The sequence below is a fragment of the Nuphar pumila genome, chromosome 6 (genome assembly GCF_984573655.1).
Source record: "Nuphar pumila chromosome 6, dmNupPumi1.hap1.1, whole genome shotgun sequence".
In the NCBI taxonomy this organism is placed as follows: Eukaryota; Viridiplantae; Streptophyta; class Magnoliopsida; order Nymphaeales; family Nymphaeaceae; genus Nuphar; species Nuphar pumila.
This window is the reverse complement of record NC_143254.1, coordinates 103,981,805-103,999,242: the sequence shown is the minus strand read 5'-3', so window position 1 is coordinate 103,999,242 and position 17,438 is coordinate 103,981,805. Positions and strand designations below refer to the sequence as shown.

At 37.3% G+C, this 17,438-nt stretch overlaps 1 protein-coding gene across 1 annotated transcript; it reads left to right on the top strand.

Moving 5' to 3' along the window:
- Positions 1-73: 73 nt before the first annotated feature.
- Positions 74-15,663, top strand: LOC149835501 (uncharacterized). Its single transcript, XM_090008545.1, has 3 exons — positions 74-708; positions 4,797-4,984; positions 14,775-15,663. Exons 1-3 carry the CDS (start codon positions 120-122, stop codon positions 15,465-15,467), a joined length of 1,470 nt encoding a protein of 489 aa, XP_089864671.1. The 5' UTR covers positions 74-119; the 3' UTR covers positions 15,468-15,663.
- The last annotated feature ends 1,775 nt before the right edge of the window (positions 15,664-17,438 follow it).

Sequence of the window (17,438 nt, the reverse complement as noted above, 5' to 3'; positions counted from 1 at the left end):
TCCGAATCTACGATGATCGTCGCATCTACGGTTGCCAAGGACATTAAAAAAAAAAAAGCGACTCAAACGGGAATGAGCTGCTCCGTCATCCTTTCTGTAATTCGCAAGCGAGTGTGAGCATGGCGTGGCTGGCGAGGTCTCTGGCGAACTCCTTCAACTCCGACGAGAAGGAGGAGGACGACGATCCAGAGGACTCTTCCTCCTCCTCGCTCACCGGCAAGGGCGTCAAGGAAGATCTCTCCGAGCTCACCAAATCCTTCACGCGCCAACTCTGGGGCGTCGCCTCTTTCCTCGCCCCTCCCCCAACCTCCTCCTCCACTGATCCTCCCTCCTCTCCTCCTCGCAATTCCGACCCAGATTCCCCTTCTTCCGGCAAGGAATCCGGCGATGATGCTTCGGCCGCTGGGAATTCGCCGCGGATGGCCGGGATTCGCAGCGATTTATCAGAGATCGGGGGCCGGTTCAAGACCGGGATCTCCAGACTGGCTTCCAGTAACAAGGCCGTCAGCGAGATCTCGAGGTTCGCTTCGAGCTTCCTCCCGTTCGGTACGGTGGATGAGGACGACTCGGAGGAACTCGTTGACGATGAGTCGGCAGCCCGGGCGGTTGGGGTCACCGAGGAGGTCCTGACCTTCGCGAGGAACATATCGATGCATCCGGAAACCTGGCTGGATTTCCCCCTGTTTACCGATGATGAAGACGCTGATGGTAAAAGACCTGATCGATCGTCTTTCTGGCATTTATTCGTTTTCGATCTCTTTTCGCCCTAATTCATTTATCTGTGGATTTGATCCGATCATTTTGTTATGTTGTCCGCTAGAAAATTGCATGAACCATCATTGATTGCATCGGTAAATTCCATGGGCATTCATTTTGGATCCGGTATTCTATTCATCCTACTGCGGAATTTCGATGAGCGTTTGTTTCTGGAGAAAAGGATCCGTTTGGACGAAAAAAAACATGGGTATTTTGACTTTATGCGATGGTTTCTCCGAGTTAATGTTGTAGATTAGACGAGCTTCACTAGGTTGGTTCTGGAATAACGAAGACAAAATACCCGACAATTGCCCTAATCCCCCTCCAGTTTACTGTTCTATGTGATTGATTCCTTAAACACTGTATATGTTCTATAATGAATATTGAGCGAATTGTAGAAGCAAGAACTACAAGAGGTGTCTGCAAGTCCTCCTGTGCCCACTTGCACAATCACTTACTTGGGGACTGTCAGACTGGAAAACGAGTCCTCTTTGCAAATTCCCGCCTCCTCTATCTGCACTGAAGTTGCCTGTGTTCCTTCCATCAACCCGTTGTGTGTAGCTCAGGACATTGGCAGGATTCTGCTGATATAGTCCCTGTCAAATTCTCCACGATGACATTAATTTTTTTAATACCAAGTATGGACCAAGATCTCCTGCTTATGTCCTGATCTGAAGTTGCAAATTTCTGGCTTATCCTGCCTTTCTGCGTTAGTGGCCGTGCAAATGCTCTTGTGGATTGGGGCCTTCACCTTGGGAATGTTGTTGAGTCAGTGTGGATAGCAACTCTTCCTTGACAAATCCATCCACTCTGGTTTACCGTACAACACAATGTTTGGCCGAGACAACTAGAAGCTTATGGGTTTCATTAGCTGGCAAGTTTGAAAGATTTTTTGGAAAAAGATTTTTGGCAGTTGTTGAAGTTTCTGATAGGAGCCAACGAGGAGCATCGTCGATGTAGGGTGCTGTGTGCACGCACGAGAGTGAACTTTCGTGTGGAATGGTGTGCGCGGAGGTGGTGTGCACGACGAAACGACGAGAGCGATGGGATGGATGCACGGCAAGGGAGACAACAGAGGCCTCGACCAAGCTATGGGTGTGTGGGAGGTGGGAATGTGCACGGCGAGGGTAGGCTACGAGTAGTCTCAACCCAAGGAGGACACGCATCTAGGGAGAAGAGTGAGGGTGTTGAATGCAAGGGAGAGGGAATGCTCTTTCGAGGCTGAGCTACCTCCAAGGCCTAAGCCAAATTCTTCATTGATGCCTTTACCCAATTACATGGGGCTTATTTATAGCCTCTTAGCCCTTCTTTAGGCCTCACCTAATTGGTCCCATAAACGAATCCATCCTACCCTATCCTCACTAATGCCCCATGTTCCCATTTTACAATCATTATTTAATATACCTCCTGCGTCCCAAACCCATATATACATAACCCAATCCCATGAAAATTCAGCCCCAAACCCATCAATGAATGTGTGCAAGGTTTCTTTGCTCGCTTTGGCCCATATCGGACCCCACCAGGCGGCCATGAGGATCGAGGCGGTAAGCGGAGGCACGGCTGGAAGGGAGAAATACATTCCCGACTAGCCGGCGATGAGCGAGAATGGATTGACGGATGAGGGAGTAGAATCTTTCCCTCAATGAGCACTCACACACAAGAACATGAACGAAATTTAGAGGAACACTCAATAAATCTCATTGAAGAAAAATTAAACTATACAGACATATTTATAGAATACAGAAGGAGAAGAAGATAAGTTACACAGGAACATTCACACCCTAGATGTGTGCCTAAGGAATAACTTCCATAGATCCTAGCCTAGGTATGACTTCAGGCTGGGCTGAACTCTGATAAATCCAGCAAAGTCTGATAAATCTGGTAGAGTCCCACTTGGAGTTGGACTCTAAATGGGCGGCTCCTCTGGCGGAACGGATCCAACTGAGGCGGATTCCCTGGGTCAGACCTGGAGCAGAAAAGGGTCCATAACATTTTAGTTAAACTCATGGTTGAGACATCAGATTCTTGCTTCTGAATAATTAGGAGTTCTTTTCTTTAGCAAGAAAGTAAAAGGTGAAGGTGGCATAAGTGATACTTCGGAAATGGAGTTTGAGCATCATGCTTAGGAGGAATTCGATGAGAATAGAGTTCAAGTCGCAGTTGCATCTGATGAGCTAGTTATTGGCCCGGCATCTAGTGGATGAGGAGGAGAAATTCATTTTAGGTACTCTAGATCAAAGATTTTCTCAGTTGTTTCTTGCTATTATTCACTTTTGGCTCCTTTCATGTCCCTTTTTCCTACAAAGATTATTTGGGGATCTTGCCCTAATCCCATGATCATTGCTTTCATGTGGCTGATCCCCAAAGAGGGTAGAATATAGGTGTCCTTGATCACCTGAAAGGGCCACTTATGTGGATACATTGGAAAATATAATGTGATATGAGGCTCTTTACCAAGGAAAAATTGCTGTTTCAGATCTTGACTGGATTGGGAAATCCAAATTAGAGACTGATCGTTTAGCTGTTCTTTGACTTTGTTTTATTTTGTTTTTGTCTTCTTTTTTGTTCTGCTTGTGATAGTCTGACTCTTGTTTACCTTGTCCCTTCATGGGTTGCCAAGTGGAGGAGACTCTGATGCACTGTGTGAGGATCATTTGAACCAAAAGGGACCCTGGTATGATTAGAGTGCTGGGTAGTGATTCAGTTCTGCTTGGTGATTTCCTATCTAGGCATTTGATCTCGGATTCAGGCTAGGAATCAATCCGTTGAGTGGTCCTAATTGAAATTAGAAACAAAAAGAAATTTGTTTTCTGGTGCTCTGTGTCTTTCTTCTCTCTCTCACTCAGAACGTGTAGATGTCTCTGTGTGTTTGTGCTAGTTGGTATGAGTTTAAGAATGTTCTTGTTTCATACTGTTAACTATGTTACTTTTGCTATGAAATTAATATTAGTAATGCTAAACTGCAGAACGAATACTTCCACTACTACTAATGTATACATAATTTCATTTTGCTAACTTTAGCTGTTCTCATTGAAAAAAAAATAGCTGTCTTTGTAAAACTATTACCACCCTGTTTCTTTATTATAACCATTAATCATTGATTCTTGATTGAATTTGAGAAGCAAAAAAGGACCTTGATATTTTTTGGTTAACAAGCAACGGAGGTCACTCATGTTGATAACTCTTAAGTAGAAAGATGCAAATTTCAGGGAAATCTGCAGTGAGAAATTAGGAGAAAATACCATGTTAGATAACCAGAAATCATGATCATATTGAAACTCTTAAGTAGGAAGAATGCAAATCTCTTGGGAAAATTCAAAATGGCAATTTTTGGGAGAGAATACTGAATACCATGTTAAATAACCAGAAATCCTGGTCATATTCTAAATGTAGATACATCTTGCAAAAAGAAAGGGATTGTTGTGGTATACAAATCTGCAAAGTTATGCAACTTAACCATTATATGATATTTGGTCTTTTCAGTATCTGGCAAATCTTAATAACCATCATGAATTGAAAGAACTGACTGAGGGTCACATATTTACTTAGATGGTATACTGGGGTTGGTAATGCAACCATTATTGGACTGAACTACATAGCAAAAGTTGCAATAATATGGTACTGGTCAGACTAACATGACCCTACATAGAGTAATTCAACATATATGTTCGGTCCCTTAAGTTAACTGAATAATAATTTTATTTTTGAGCCACCATTAAATAATGTGTGGCTATGTATCTACAGAGCGTTTCTTTCTTTCACATTATTTTTTAATTTGTTCTCAAGTCCTGCAAAGTTTGTGACTGCTTTGGACTATTATGCTCTATGGCTAACTTCTCTGTAACTGGTAGCTAATATGAAACTTTATTTTAGTGAATGAATTATCTAGCCATAGAATAGGACTTGAAAGTTGATTTTCCACATTAATGCAATGTTGAGTTTACCATTGTCGCTGTTTTGGTTTAAGAGCTTGTGTTATGCTGTCAAAATATTGTCTTATGCTCAAAATTCTTACATTATGAATTGCATATCTTTGGCAGATTTTGAGATGTCTGATGCCCAGCAAGATCATGCCTTGGCTGTTGAACGTTTGGCTCCAAGATTGGCAGCACTGAGGATCGAACTTTGCCCTGGCCATATGAGTGAGGGATGCTTCTGGAAGATATATTTTGTCCTTCTGCACTCACGACTTAGTAAGCATGACGCTGAACTCTTGTCAACACCTCAGGTATGTGCTTTATATTGCAACTATAATAAATATGCTGCAAACATATTAAATTTCTGATTTGTTAATCTATTTGTGGTAGTGTTCATTAGTTCCAGGTTAGGATATGAGCGTAGTGATAGCATCCTGGTATCTTTCTTTTACATGCTCGTTGTTCAGATATTGTCTTCACAGTAAATCAATCTGCACAATATATGCATGCACCTAGAAAGAGTCATTTTTGAAGTAGTGAAGAGGATCCTCAAGTGAATAGAAGGAATTTGCAAATATGGATTAATATCCTCCATTTCTTCTAATCCTTCTATAGGAGTATTGGTGGCATATTAAGATGTAGACTGGTGATCCAGCCATTCTCTAGTCCATGATTTGGTATTTTTTACATTTGAGGCTCTCACTTAGTTTCTTGAAGTATAAAAAAACATATAGTTGCATGATCACACATTTTGGCAGAGTATAGGACAGCAGCCATACAACTGACATTTCTTGACTGCAAGATCTTCTTACTGCACCTGTTTAGCTGATTACCTACTCTATCTTGTATTGAGACCAGCTTATCTAAATTGGATTGAACTGGCCGAATCAGCCAATTCGAATGAATCTGCCCTTTTCCAATTCTATTCAGGTCCCTACTGAATCATCAGATTCATCTGTATCAGTTTGAATTTGGTCTGAATCGGCCTATATATACAATGTTTTTCTTTCTGATTCTTCTGAAAAAAAAATCATTTGTTTAAATATACCAATTCACTTGGATCCAATTCTCACCAATCCGGGCTTTTTTTGGAAACCCTATTTGATTCGGAAACTGATTCTGAAAACATTGATTGAGACAATTACAGTTGTTATTTCAGTTAACCTAATCTATCATGGTAAGGTGAAGCATATGGAGTTGGACAAGCATTTTGATCCTGAAAAAGTATATGATTAGACGATTAAGACAGTTTATCTTTGACAAGCATTAAGTGAAAAAGTTATTTATCACGGCATTGGGAATTGAAGAACAAGTTGTACATGGTCCTTACCATGTAAAGCTTGAGGACTGTTAGACCAGATGTGTTTAGAACCAGTGTTGTGAAAAGCGTTGAGGCGTAGCGAGGCGCTCCACCAAAAACCGAGGTGAGGAGTAAGCCTCAAATATTTTTTTTGAAAACTTTAAAAAAATTATAAAAAAATATCTAAAAATATAAATAAATAAAGAAATGCTTTATTGATGAAATAACAACCAATAAGAAATAGAAAATCTCAAATAAGTACTAAAAAATATGAGATTAACATATAAAAGTAACTAAAAACTGATTACATAACTGGAAAATATATGAGATTAACCAAAAAAAGTTAAAATATACTAAGAAACTGATTACATAACTGAAATAACTGAAAAATATATGAGATTAACCTACAAAAGTTAAAATATATGAGATTATTCTAAAAAATATGAGATGAACATATAAATGTAACTAAAAAAATGATTACATAACCGAAAAATATATGAGATTAACCAACAAAAGATAAAATATACTAAAAAACCGATTACATAACTGGAAAATATATGAGATTAACCAACAAAAGTTGAAATATATGAGATTATTTTAAAAAATATGAGATTAACATATAAAAGTAACTAAAAACCTGATTACGTAACTGAAAAATATATGAGATTAACCAACAAAAGTTAAAATATACTAAAAAACTGATTACATAACTGAAATAACTGGAAAATATATGAGATTAACCTACAAAAGTTAAAATATATGAGATTATTCTAAAAATATGAGATTAACATATAAAAGTAACTAAAAAAATGATTACATAACTGAAAAATATATGAGATTAACCAACAAAAGATAAAATATACTAAGAAACTGATTACATAACTGGAAAATATATGAGATTAACCAATAAAAGTTAAAATGTATGAGATTATTCTAAAAAATATGAGATTAACATATAAAAGTAACTAAAAAACTGATTAGATAACTGGAAAATATATGAGATTAACCAACAAAAGTTAAAATATACTAAGAAACGGATTACATAACTGAAATAACTGGAAAATATATGAGATTAACCTACAAAAGTTAAAATATATGAGATTAACATATAAAAGTAACTAAAAACTGATTACATAACTGGAAAATATATGAGTGAGATTAGCCTACAAAAGTTAAAATATATGAGATTAGCATATAAAAGTAACTAAAAACTGATTGCATAACTGGAAAATATATGATATTAACCAACAAAAGTTAAAATATACTAAGAAACTGATTACATAACTGAAATAACTGGAAAATATATGAGATTAACCTATAAAAATTAAAATATATGAGATTATTCTAACAAATATAAGATTAACATATAAAAGTAACTAAAAAACTGATTATATAACTGGAAAATATATGAGATTAACCAACAAAAGTTAAAATATATTAAGAAACTAATTACATAACTGAAATAACTGAAAAATATATGAGATTAACCAACAAAAGTTAAAATATAGTAATATACTAAGAAACTGATTACATAACTGAAATGACTGGAAAATATATGAGATTAACCTACCAAAATCTTGTTGATCATGTCTCAAAAATCTTGTTATAAAAAAAAACAAATTTTTTTTTTGCACCTTGAGGCACATAGGGCCGCGCCTCAAGGCGAGGCGTGCCTTTTGCACCTGAAGGTGCGTTGTTGATAACACTGTTTAGAATATATTGTATTATTATCATAATAAACCTACAATATACTTGGATCATGGTATGGTTTCATACACACAACTGTTAAATTATATTACATGTATAGAGACACCTATACATATATTATATATATATATATATATACATTTTGTAATACCCACTAGGGGTAAAATAGTCTTTTTATATATTCCATGCATATTCATTTGGAATATGCCTTTTCCTTTTTTTATTCCTTTTCAATTTCCTTTTTTATTTTTTTTATTTTATTTTTTTACATCATTGGAGGGGCTCCAACGTTCCTATGGGAGCCCCTCCTTGGGTCCTCTCTTGTGTATAAATAAAGGGCTTTGCCCCATGTAATTGTTAAGCTTCTTGGAGTTTTCTCTATAAAAATTCCTAGCTCTCTCTCATTTTTATGTTTGTTGCCACTTTGTGGCTTGTTGTATTCTTGCCCATTAGTGGCCTATTGTTTGTGTGCTAGTGCATTTCCTAGTCACTTTGTGACATTATCTTTTCTCTTTAATGTTTTGTGACATGGTATCCGAGCCTTGGTTGTGAAAGTACCATTGGAGTACTCTTACTCACGTTTGAGTAAATTTTTTTAAGCATCACTCTTTTTTTTGCTCTTCATCAAACTCCTTCAAAATGACCGATAAAGATTCAAATCTTTCATTCAAATTAAATAAAAAATTATAGGATGTGGGCGGCCGCCATGGAAAATAATCTTAAAAGTAAAGGACTTTGGGATTATGTATGTGGAACCACAATTAAAGCTTACAAAGGAGGGAAATGAAGAAAAGGCCTTGAATGAAGAAGAGAAGGCCAAAACTATTCAAGAATATCAATCTAAAATAGAAGATTGGGAAAGCGGGCATGCCAAGATATTGACATGGTTCATGAACAATGTGGAGCTCAAAATATGTGTCAATCTTGCAAAATTCAAGAAGGCAAATGAAGCTTGGTTTTTTATAAAAGGTGTGTACACTCAAAAAGACCTTGCTAGGCATTTCTTTTTGCAAGAAAAATAAGAGAAACTAAGCAAGGGGACATGAGCATTAGAGACTACTATAGCGCTATATCCTCATTATGGAATGAACTTTCCCTTCTTGAGCCACAATGGGAAGGAAGTGCTATTGATATGAGGCAAGCACAAATGAAAATAAAGTTTTTTTTCAATTTATTCATGGGCTTCGTCCCGAATTTAAACAATTAAGAGGGTCCTTTCTTCACAGGGCTTTTATCCCTCTTAGTGAAATTTTAGCCGATTTGTGCCAAGAAGAAACTTGTTTGGCTTTAAAGAAAGATATTGATGAGGTTCATGCGGTATCAAGACCGAGAAACAATATAAGGACATATAAACCACCTCATTTTTGAAAAAATAACAATGATGGTGGAAGAAAAATTATTTGTTATCATTGTAATGAACCAGGTGATCTTCGACCGAATTGTCCTAAGCTTAAAAGAAAGGTGGCTTTCGTTGGAGAGTGTCCAAGCAATTCAAGTGAAGAATCAAAGAGAGATGGAGATATAAAAGACTCCTTTGCGCAACTTACAAAAACTCTCCAACAATTCATGAGAATCAATTCTTCCACACCTTCCACCTTCGGTGCCGCGATCTCATCAATTCCAGGTATGTCTGCTTGGATTCTTGATTCGGGTGCCTCTTTCCACATGTCTCTGAATGCATATCTTTTGTCAAAACTAAGTCTCAATACTTTTAAATCCTTTGTTTTCACAACCGATTGAACATCATTAGATGTTGAAAGAATGAGAAACCTTGAAAAAGTTTATGGTCAAAACAAAGAATTTTATGTTCCAAAAATTAGAATCATTCCAAAACTTCAACAACAACTACGCCTTCATCCCAAAACAATTGGGGTCGGCGATATGAACCAACAAAGAAAATCATTATGGGTCTTCCACATGAATTCTTCTCCTCCATTCATTTCTATCCAATGCCATGTCCTCGGTGAGGTTCAAAGCATTCATATCCTTTCTTAGCACCTCCATCCATGTCTTCCTAGGCCTACCCCGACCTCTTTTAATTAATATATTTTCTCATTTCTCCATCCTTCTAACTGGAGCATCATTAGGCCTTCGTCGAATATGTCCAAACCACCGTAAACGATTCTCTCTCATCTTATTTTCAATGGGTGCAACGCCTACCTTCTTACGTATCTTCTCGTTCTGAATCTTATCTTTTATTGTATTTCCACACATCCATCTCAGCATACGCATCTCAGCTACACTCATTTTTTGAATATGATGTCTCTTGGCAGCCCAACATTCCGTACTATATAGTAAAGCGGGCCTAATAGTCGTCCTATAAAACTTTCCCTTCAACCGCAATGGCATTCTACGATCGCACAACACTCCAGTTGCACTCTTCCATTTCATCCACCCAACCTTTATCCTATGATTTACATCTCCATCAATCATTCCAAAACTTAATTTAATTTTTTTTTCGGTCTCTCAAATCACTAATTTTGGATGTAGTGTCTCTTTTTCATCAACCCATTGCTATGTGCAGGATCTTCGATCCGATAAGCGGATTGAGCAAGGCCATATATGAGGAAATCTATATTACATAGATTTTTTGTCTTTGTCATCCAAATCTTTTTGTAATCATGTTCAATCTAAAGATATTTAGACTTGGCACAAAAGTCTTGGACATCGTAGTATTTCCAAGTTATATCTTTTTCCATTTTTGAATTTTTTTTTAATGAAAAACATTTACTTGCAATGATTGTATTGTTGAAAAAATGCATTCGCTGCCGTATTCACATAGTAATTTTGTTTCCAAAAGACTATTTGAATTAGTGCATTCTGATATATGGAGACCGACACCCGTTATGTTTAAAGGAGGTTATTCTTATTATATTGTCTTTATTGATGACTTTACTAGATACACATGGGTGTATTTTATTAAAGACAAATCCGATGTCTTCTCCAATTTAAAGAATTTTACATTCTTATTCAAAATCAATTTCAAAACAACATAGCTATTTTTAGATCCGATTCTGGAGGCGAATACATGTCAAAAGAATTTCAAAATTTTCTTAAATTAAACGACGTTATACATCAAAGATCTTGTCCAAAAACTCCTCAACAAAATGGTTTTGCCGAGAGGAAACATAGGCATCTTATTGAAACAACAATGACACTTCTTGTTTCTAAAAATGTTCCAAATTTTTTTTGGGCCGAAACTATTCTTACCGCAACTTATCTCATAAATCGTATGCCTTTCTCCTCTTTAAAAAATGTTTTCCCTTTTGAGAAATTGTTCAAAATATCTTCGGATTTTAAAAGATTGAGAGTTTTTTGTTATAAGTGCTTTGTCCTTTTTCAAGGACAAGATAAATTATCACCAAAAGCTCTTAAATGTACTTTTATTGATTGCAGTGAAAATAAAAGAGGTTATAGGTGTTATGATGTACAAAACAATAAACTTTATGTCTCAAGAAATGTAACCTTTGGTTTTGAAATTCAAAAATCTAAAGAAGAGATTGATTACTTTTTTCTATTCGACTTATTACTTAGAACTAAGTCTAAAAGTGATTTAATTTGTGATTATACTTGTAATGACAATTCACATCAAAATGATGATTTGTCGCGTACAATTGATGATTCTTACAATGAAGATTCTAATGATATTCATGTATATACTCGGCATGAGGGAAATGAACATCAAAGTGCTTTCGATAGATACTCTCATGACATCTCTTTGAAGATCAAGATGAAGAAACCCAACTTAGGCGATCCTCTAAGAATAGTAGACCTCTTTAAAAATTTGTGTCATATGATTTTTTTTCTCCAAGATATAGAACTTGTCTAATGATGATACATTCCTATCATGAGCTTTCCAATTTTAAAGAGGCTAAGCAGCATCCACATTGGATTGAAGCTATGAGACTTGAACTAAAAGCTCTTAACAAGGCCAATACTTAGACCATTGTAAGTCAACCATTAGGAAAAAAGGCTATTGGATGTAGATGAGTATATAAGGTCAAAATTAAGAGCGATGAAACATTAGAAAGATACAAAGCTAGGTTAGTTGCTAAAGGATACGCCCGAGAATATGAAATCGATTATGAAGAAACTTTTGCCCTGGTAGCTAAGATGACTAGTGTACGAACCTTGATCGCTTTAGCATCTATTAAACAATGGCCTATCTATCAATTTGATGTTAAAAATGCTTTTTTAAATGAAAGTCTTTGTGAAGAAGTGTTTATGGATCCTCCATCGGGTCTTGAGATTAGTAAAGAAAATATTCTAAAACTTAACAATGCTCTTTATGGTCTCAAACAAGCTCTAAAAGCTTGGTATGATCTTTTTAGCAAAGTTGTTTTTGCTAATGGTTTTTCCTCTTGTTATACTGATACTGTTTTATTTGTTAAGACTACAGGAGATCAGATAACTATCTTATTGTTATATGTTGATGATATGATCATCACTAGAAATGATAAAAAAGGCATTGAGCTTATTAAAAATATTCTCAAAGAACATTTTGATATGTCTAACCTTGGTTTTCTAAAGTATTTTTTAGGGATTGAAGTTGCATATTACCCTAGGGGATAGCTTCTATCTCATATTAAGCTTGCATCAGACATTATTGCTCAGTTTGGATTAACTAACGAAAAGAAAGTGGAGACTTTAGAAGTAATCAACGCCAAGATGAGAGTCAATGATGGAACTCCTTTAGCAGATCCTACTTCTTATCGTCAGTTGATTGGTTCACTAACATATTTGTCTATTATCAGGCCAGATATTACTCATGTTGTTCACAGTGCAAGTCAATTTCAGACTGCTCCTACTTCGATTCACATGGCGGCGGTTATAAGAATTATCAAATATTTAAAAAGAACCATAACAAAAGAACTATTTTTATCCTCCTCTTCATCTCCTAATTTACTTGCTTATATGACTCTGATTGGGGGGTAACCTCGATGATCGTATTTCTACAATAGGTTATTGTGTTTTTCTTGAAAAATCATTAATTTCTTTGAGATGTAAGAAACAACAAAAAGTTTTTATTTCTTTCACAGAGGCTGAGTATAGAGCGATGGCCACCACTACCACTGAACATGTCTGGTTGAAAAGTTTGTTCAAAGATATGGGCGTTCTTTTTTCTACTTCTTCGAAGTTGTGTTGCAACAACAAGAGTGCTATCTAGTATCTACACTGCTAGCAACCACACCTTCTATGAACGGACAAAGTACATAGAGATGGATTCCCACTCTGTTCGAGATGAATTCTTACGGGATATCATTCAACTACCCTATGTTACTTCAGAGTATCAGCTAGCAGACTTTTTCACCAAAGCATTGGCATCGCCTCGCTTCTACTTTCTCCTCAGAAAACTCTCGGTGATCTCTCTGTGTGTTTGAGGGGGGTGTTAAATTATATTTACATATATATCTATATACATATATAGGGTGACACCTATACATATATAATACCCACTAAGGGTAAAATAGTCTTTTTACATATTTCACGCATATTCATTTGGAATATGCTTTCTCCTTTTTTTTATTCCTTTTTTTTTACATCATTGGAGAGGCCCACCATATGAACGTTGGACCCCTCCAACGGTCATAATTATGACCATTGGAAGTTATGACCATTGGAGGGGCTCCAACGTTCCTATGGGAGCGCCTCCTTGGGTCTTCTCTTGTGTATAAATAAGGGGCTTTGCGCCATGTAATTGTTTTCTCTATAAAAGTTATATTTTTTAGCTTTCTTTCTTATTTTTATGTTTGTTGACACTTTGTGACTTGTTGTATTCTTGCCCATTAGTGGCGTATTGCTTGTGTGCTTGTGCATTTCCTAGTCACTTTGTGACATTATCTTTTCTTTTAGTGTTTCGTGACAATAACATATACTAGCATCAAAGGTATTTCTGAAATTTACCAGAAGCCTACTAATATAAATAATAAAGTGCACGACCAGGACAAGGCTGGTTGATTCTTGTTCCAATCCTATCCGCCCCTCTTTCTCTTCATCTTCTCTCATCAAGATTCGCAGTCAGCTTTGTAGTGTTAAATATTTATCTTAGCTCTGCAAGTCATACCTGTTAAAATTCAGAGAATGTTGAAAAAAAAATACCAGTGTGTCGGAAGGATATAGATGTACGTGCGCACAAGGGCTCCACTTCCTGGTTGGAGCAACCACGGTTTGTCACCTAACATGAGATGACCACGATTCAAACCCACATGGGGCATCCCTTGCCGGAAGGTCAAAGCTGGTTGTACTCCCAATGGGCAGGAAGAACCTCAAGGATTTTACAAACCAGAAGCAATTACTTGGTGGAACCACCATGTTCTTTGTGAGATGAAAGATTGACATTTATTAGAAGAAAAGCAATACAAATTATTGGACCAACCACCACCTTTAGTTGACTAGGATCTAGTCAGATCCAATGTAGAATCAATCCACTTCTGATGATGTACTGGATATCTGCTATGTTGGTTTTATGTCTAAATCTGGTTCAAATCTTAATATGAAAATATCCATGGCCTGGTTTGATTTAAGGCATTTCAAAGAATGAAAAAAAACTTCTAGTCGGAGTCAAAGATGACTCATTTAGTACAACTTGCATGTATGTCTATATTTATATAGCTTGTATGCACATCTGTATCATTATATGACATTTCTTAATTTAATTTGTTATTGAATATTGAATTATCATAAATAGTTCTATTATTATTTATTATATTTTTAGTAGAAAGCAAAGGTATTTTGGGATCTAAATTGAACATCATACTTGTGCCAAGCCCATCTGTAGGTGAGATCATTATGTGCAATATAACAAATCATTGTCATCATTAAAGGTTCTTCTCAAGAGAAATATGTTCTTAGCTTCTTATTGTTTTGGACAATCATGATGACCCATTCTTCCTAAATGATACAGGGGATTCAATACTTTCAGGAGAATAATCATTATGGTTTCTTTTAGGCTATCAAATATGGCATTTTGCATTTACTAAACTTTGTGAATTTATTGTCCCTAGTCATGACCAGTTTGGGCTTTGGGCTTTTTAAGCCAACATTCTGCTCAAACCATGACTTATCGCTTCGCTACTTCACCTATTTTTATGCAGATTGTTCAGGCTAGAAGTATGTTGCAGGAGTTGCAGACCCGCACAAAGACAGGTAGTGTCAGGACTGAAAGTTCAGCCTATGCTCAAGACCCTAAATTGCTTCCCCAGGAACGTGTTCCAGTGTCTGAAATGGAATCTTCATTTAAGAATGCATCTCTGGAGCCAGCTAAAAATTTAGATGTGGATACTGAAAGTGAAAAATTGTCTGCAACGAATGAGTTGAGAATTGTTGATAAATCAGTCATAGATGAAGAATCATTCATACAAAATAAGAATGTATTGACACGAACGGTGCAAGTTTCAAGTGAGACTTTCGAGGAAGATGGAGATGCGTGGTTAGAGGAGAGTGCAGAAATTAGTGGCTCTGGAAACATGGCGACTGCATTGGTGAACGAGGAGGATGTGTCATTCAGCGATCTGGAGGACGATGATGTTAACTGTGTACCAACAAGCTCCAAGGCTAAGGATGCTTCTGATTCGTCTGCTGATGGATCTAGAGGATGGGTCCAACTTAGTGAAACCCCTAGCGATGATGCAGCAGAGGACGGTCGCTCCACTCCCAGCAGCCGCCCATTAGATCTCAAGCCTCTCTCGAGTAAGGATAAAGGCGATGGTGAAAACCATCCAGGGAGGGCTGAAGAGAGCACAGAATCAAATGATTGGCTCAGTCTTGATGAGATTGATGTGATTTGAATCTGATGACCCACCACTCTCATTCTAAGCCTTTGAACTTTCGTCCGCTCTACGGTAAGACTTCTTTTATGGGCCCCCTGTTCTCTGTTCCTGTGGCTGTAAATATGTCCAAGAAATCGTGAAACTTTGATTGCAGTGTTCAACTGTGACCTTGTTATCGTTCGTTAATTATATTCGATTGTTGTATTGTCTTTTATTTATGTACTATTGACGTGTGCACATGCTTGCTTTGCTAGCATATGCGTATGCTTCGTCCATACATGCAACAGGGCCCTGAAGTTCCTTCTGCCCCATGATTTCCCAAATAACAGGTCCTAACCACGTTCCAGTTGTATGTGTGTGTGCCCGCACGCACCAATTTAATGCATCAAGGCATTATATATATATATATATATATATATATATATATATATATATATATATATATATATATATATATATATATATATATGAAAACGGAAACCTGTAAAATGGGCACGGTGATTTCTAGTGTTTTTTTTTTTAAATTTTAACCTACAGGTCATCTGTATGCTTGTTTTTATAAGAATCATTTTTTGGAGCATTTGATTGTCATGCATGCATATGTTTATATAAGGTTTAAAAAATCAACCACTTATAATTTTCATAAAATTTTTAGGCTCTAAATACCATTTTTTTTATCCAAAATGCATGATCGATTTCTAGTAAATCAATCATCTATAAGGTTGGAGGATTCCATACAACATATGCTAAAGGTCCATAATCACCCCCTTAATAAACACTCTCTCAATGCTTGCCCTTGCCCATTCTCTCTTCTCCCTTATTGTGTCTCCTCTACCCCCTCTCCCTCACGTTGCAGCATCCCTCCAGTGGTATCCCATGCCTCCAGCGAGGGCACAGCCTCCCTCCGGTGGTACTCCAACCCTTTGGCGGCCGCCACTCTCACACTTCACCCTCCCTCCTCTCCTCACTCTCCCTCAGAAGGTACGCCAACTCCGGCGATGGGCTGAAACTTCCTCCGGCGCCCACCACTCTCACGTTGCAGCCTCATCTCCTCACTCTTGGGCGGTACCCCAACTCCACCCGACACGGGATGTATCGCCTGATCCGACATAGGAAAAACAAATGGGGAAGATGTCGCCTGAGCTCCGCAAGGTGGCCAATTAGACGAATAGGGTGCTCAGCAAGAGGGTGAGCTCCGCAGGGTGGGTGCCAGATCATGGAGCTCGACAGGATAGTCAGCTCGATAGGCAGAGAAGGGCTGATAGTCGTCGCCATCGCCAATGGTCGTCTGGGTCTGATCACCGTAGAAGGGAGAAGGGGGTGAGAGAGGGAGAGAGGTTGGGCCACCGTCGCCGGCGATGGGCTGATCGTCGTTGCCAATGGTCGTCTGATCGCCAGAGAAGGGAGGCCGGAGAGAGAGAGCGTTTAAGGCTGGAAAGGGGGGAAAGGGAGTATATTTAAGAGGACAACTACAGTCGTCCGATCAAAACATGATCAAACGACGGTTGTGAGGGCCAACCCGGGGTTTTCCTCAGGCAAGGGTTCCTCGTCATAAAAAGAGCACGATCGAACTATTATAGTTCATTTATTAGATTTTGTATAAAAGTTCATTATATTTATATATAGAGAGAGAGGAGGGGGGAATGGAAACCTACAACACAGGATGAAACATGCTATTAAATTTTTGGTGTTTTTTCGACGGACCTTACAAATGTGATCTATATGCTTGTTTTTACAGGAATCACTTACTAGAGCATTTGGTTCTAATGCATGAACGGGTTTTTATAAGGTTTCAAAAATCAATGGTCTACAGTTTTCATAAATTTTTGAGTTTCAAAACACCTTTTTTTCATCCAAAATGCATAAACCAAGCAGCCATTTTTAGTAAATCTGAACACATCTATGGGGTTTGAATTTTGAATAAAAACAACTAAAAATCCAATAGCGTGTTTCATTTAGCACCATGCTCATTTTTTAGGTTATATATAA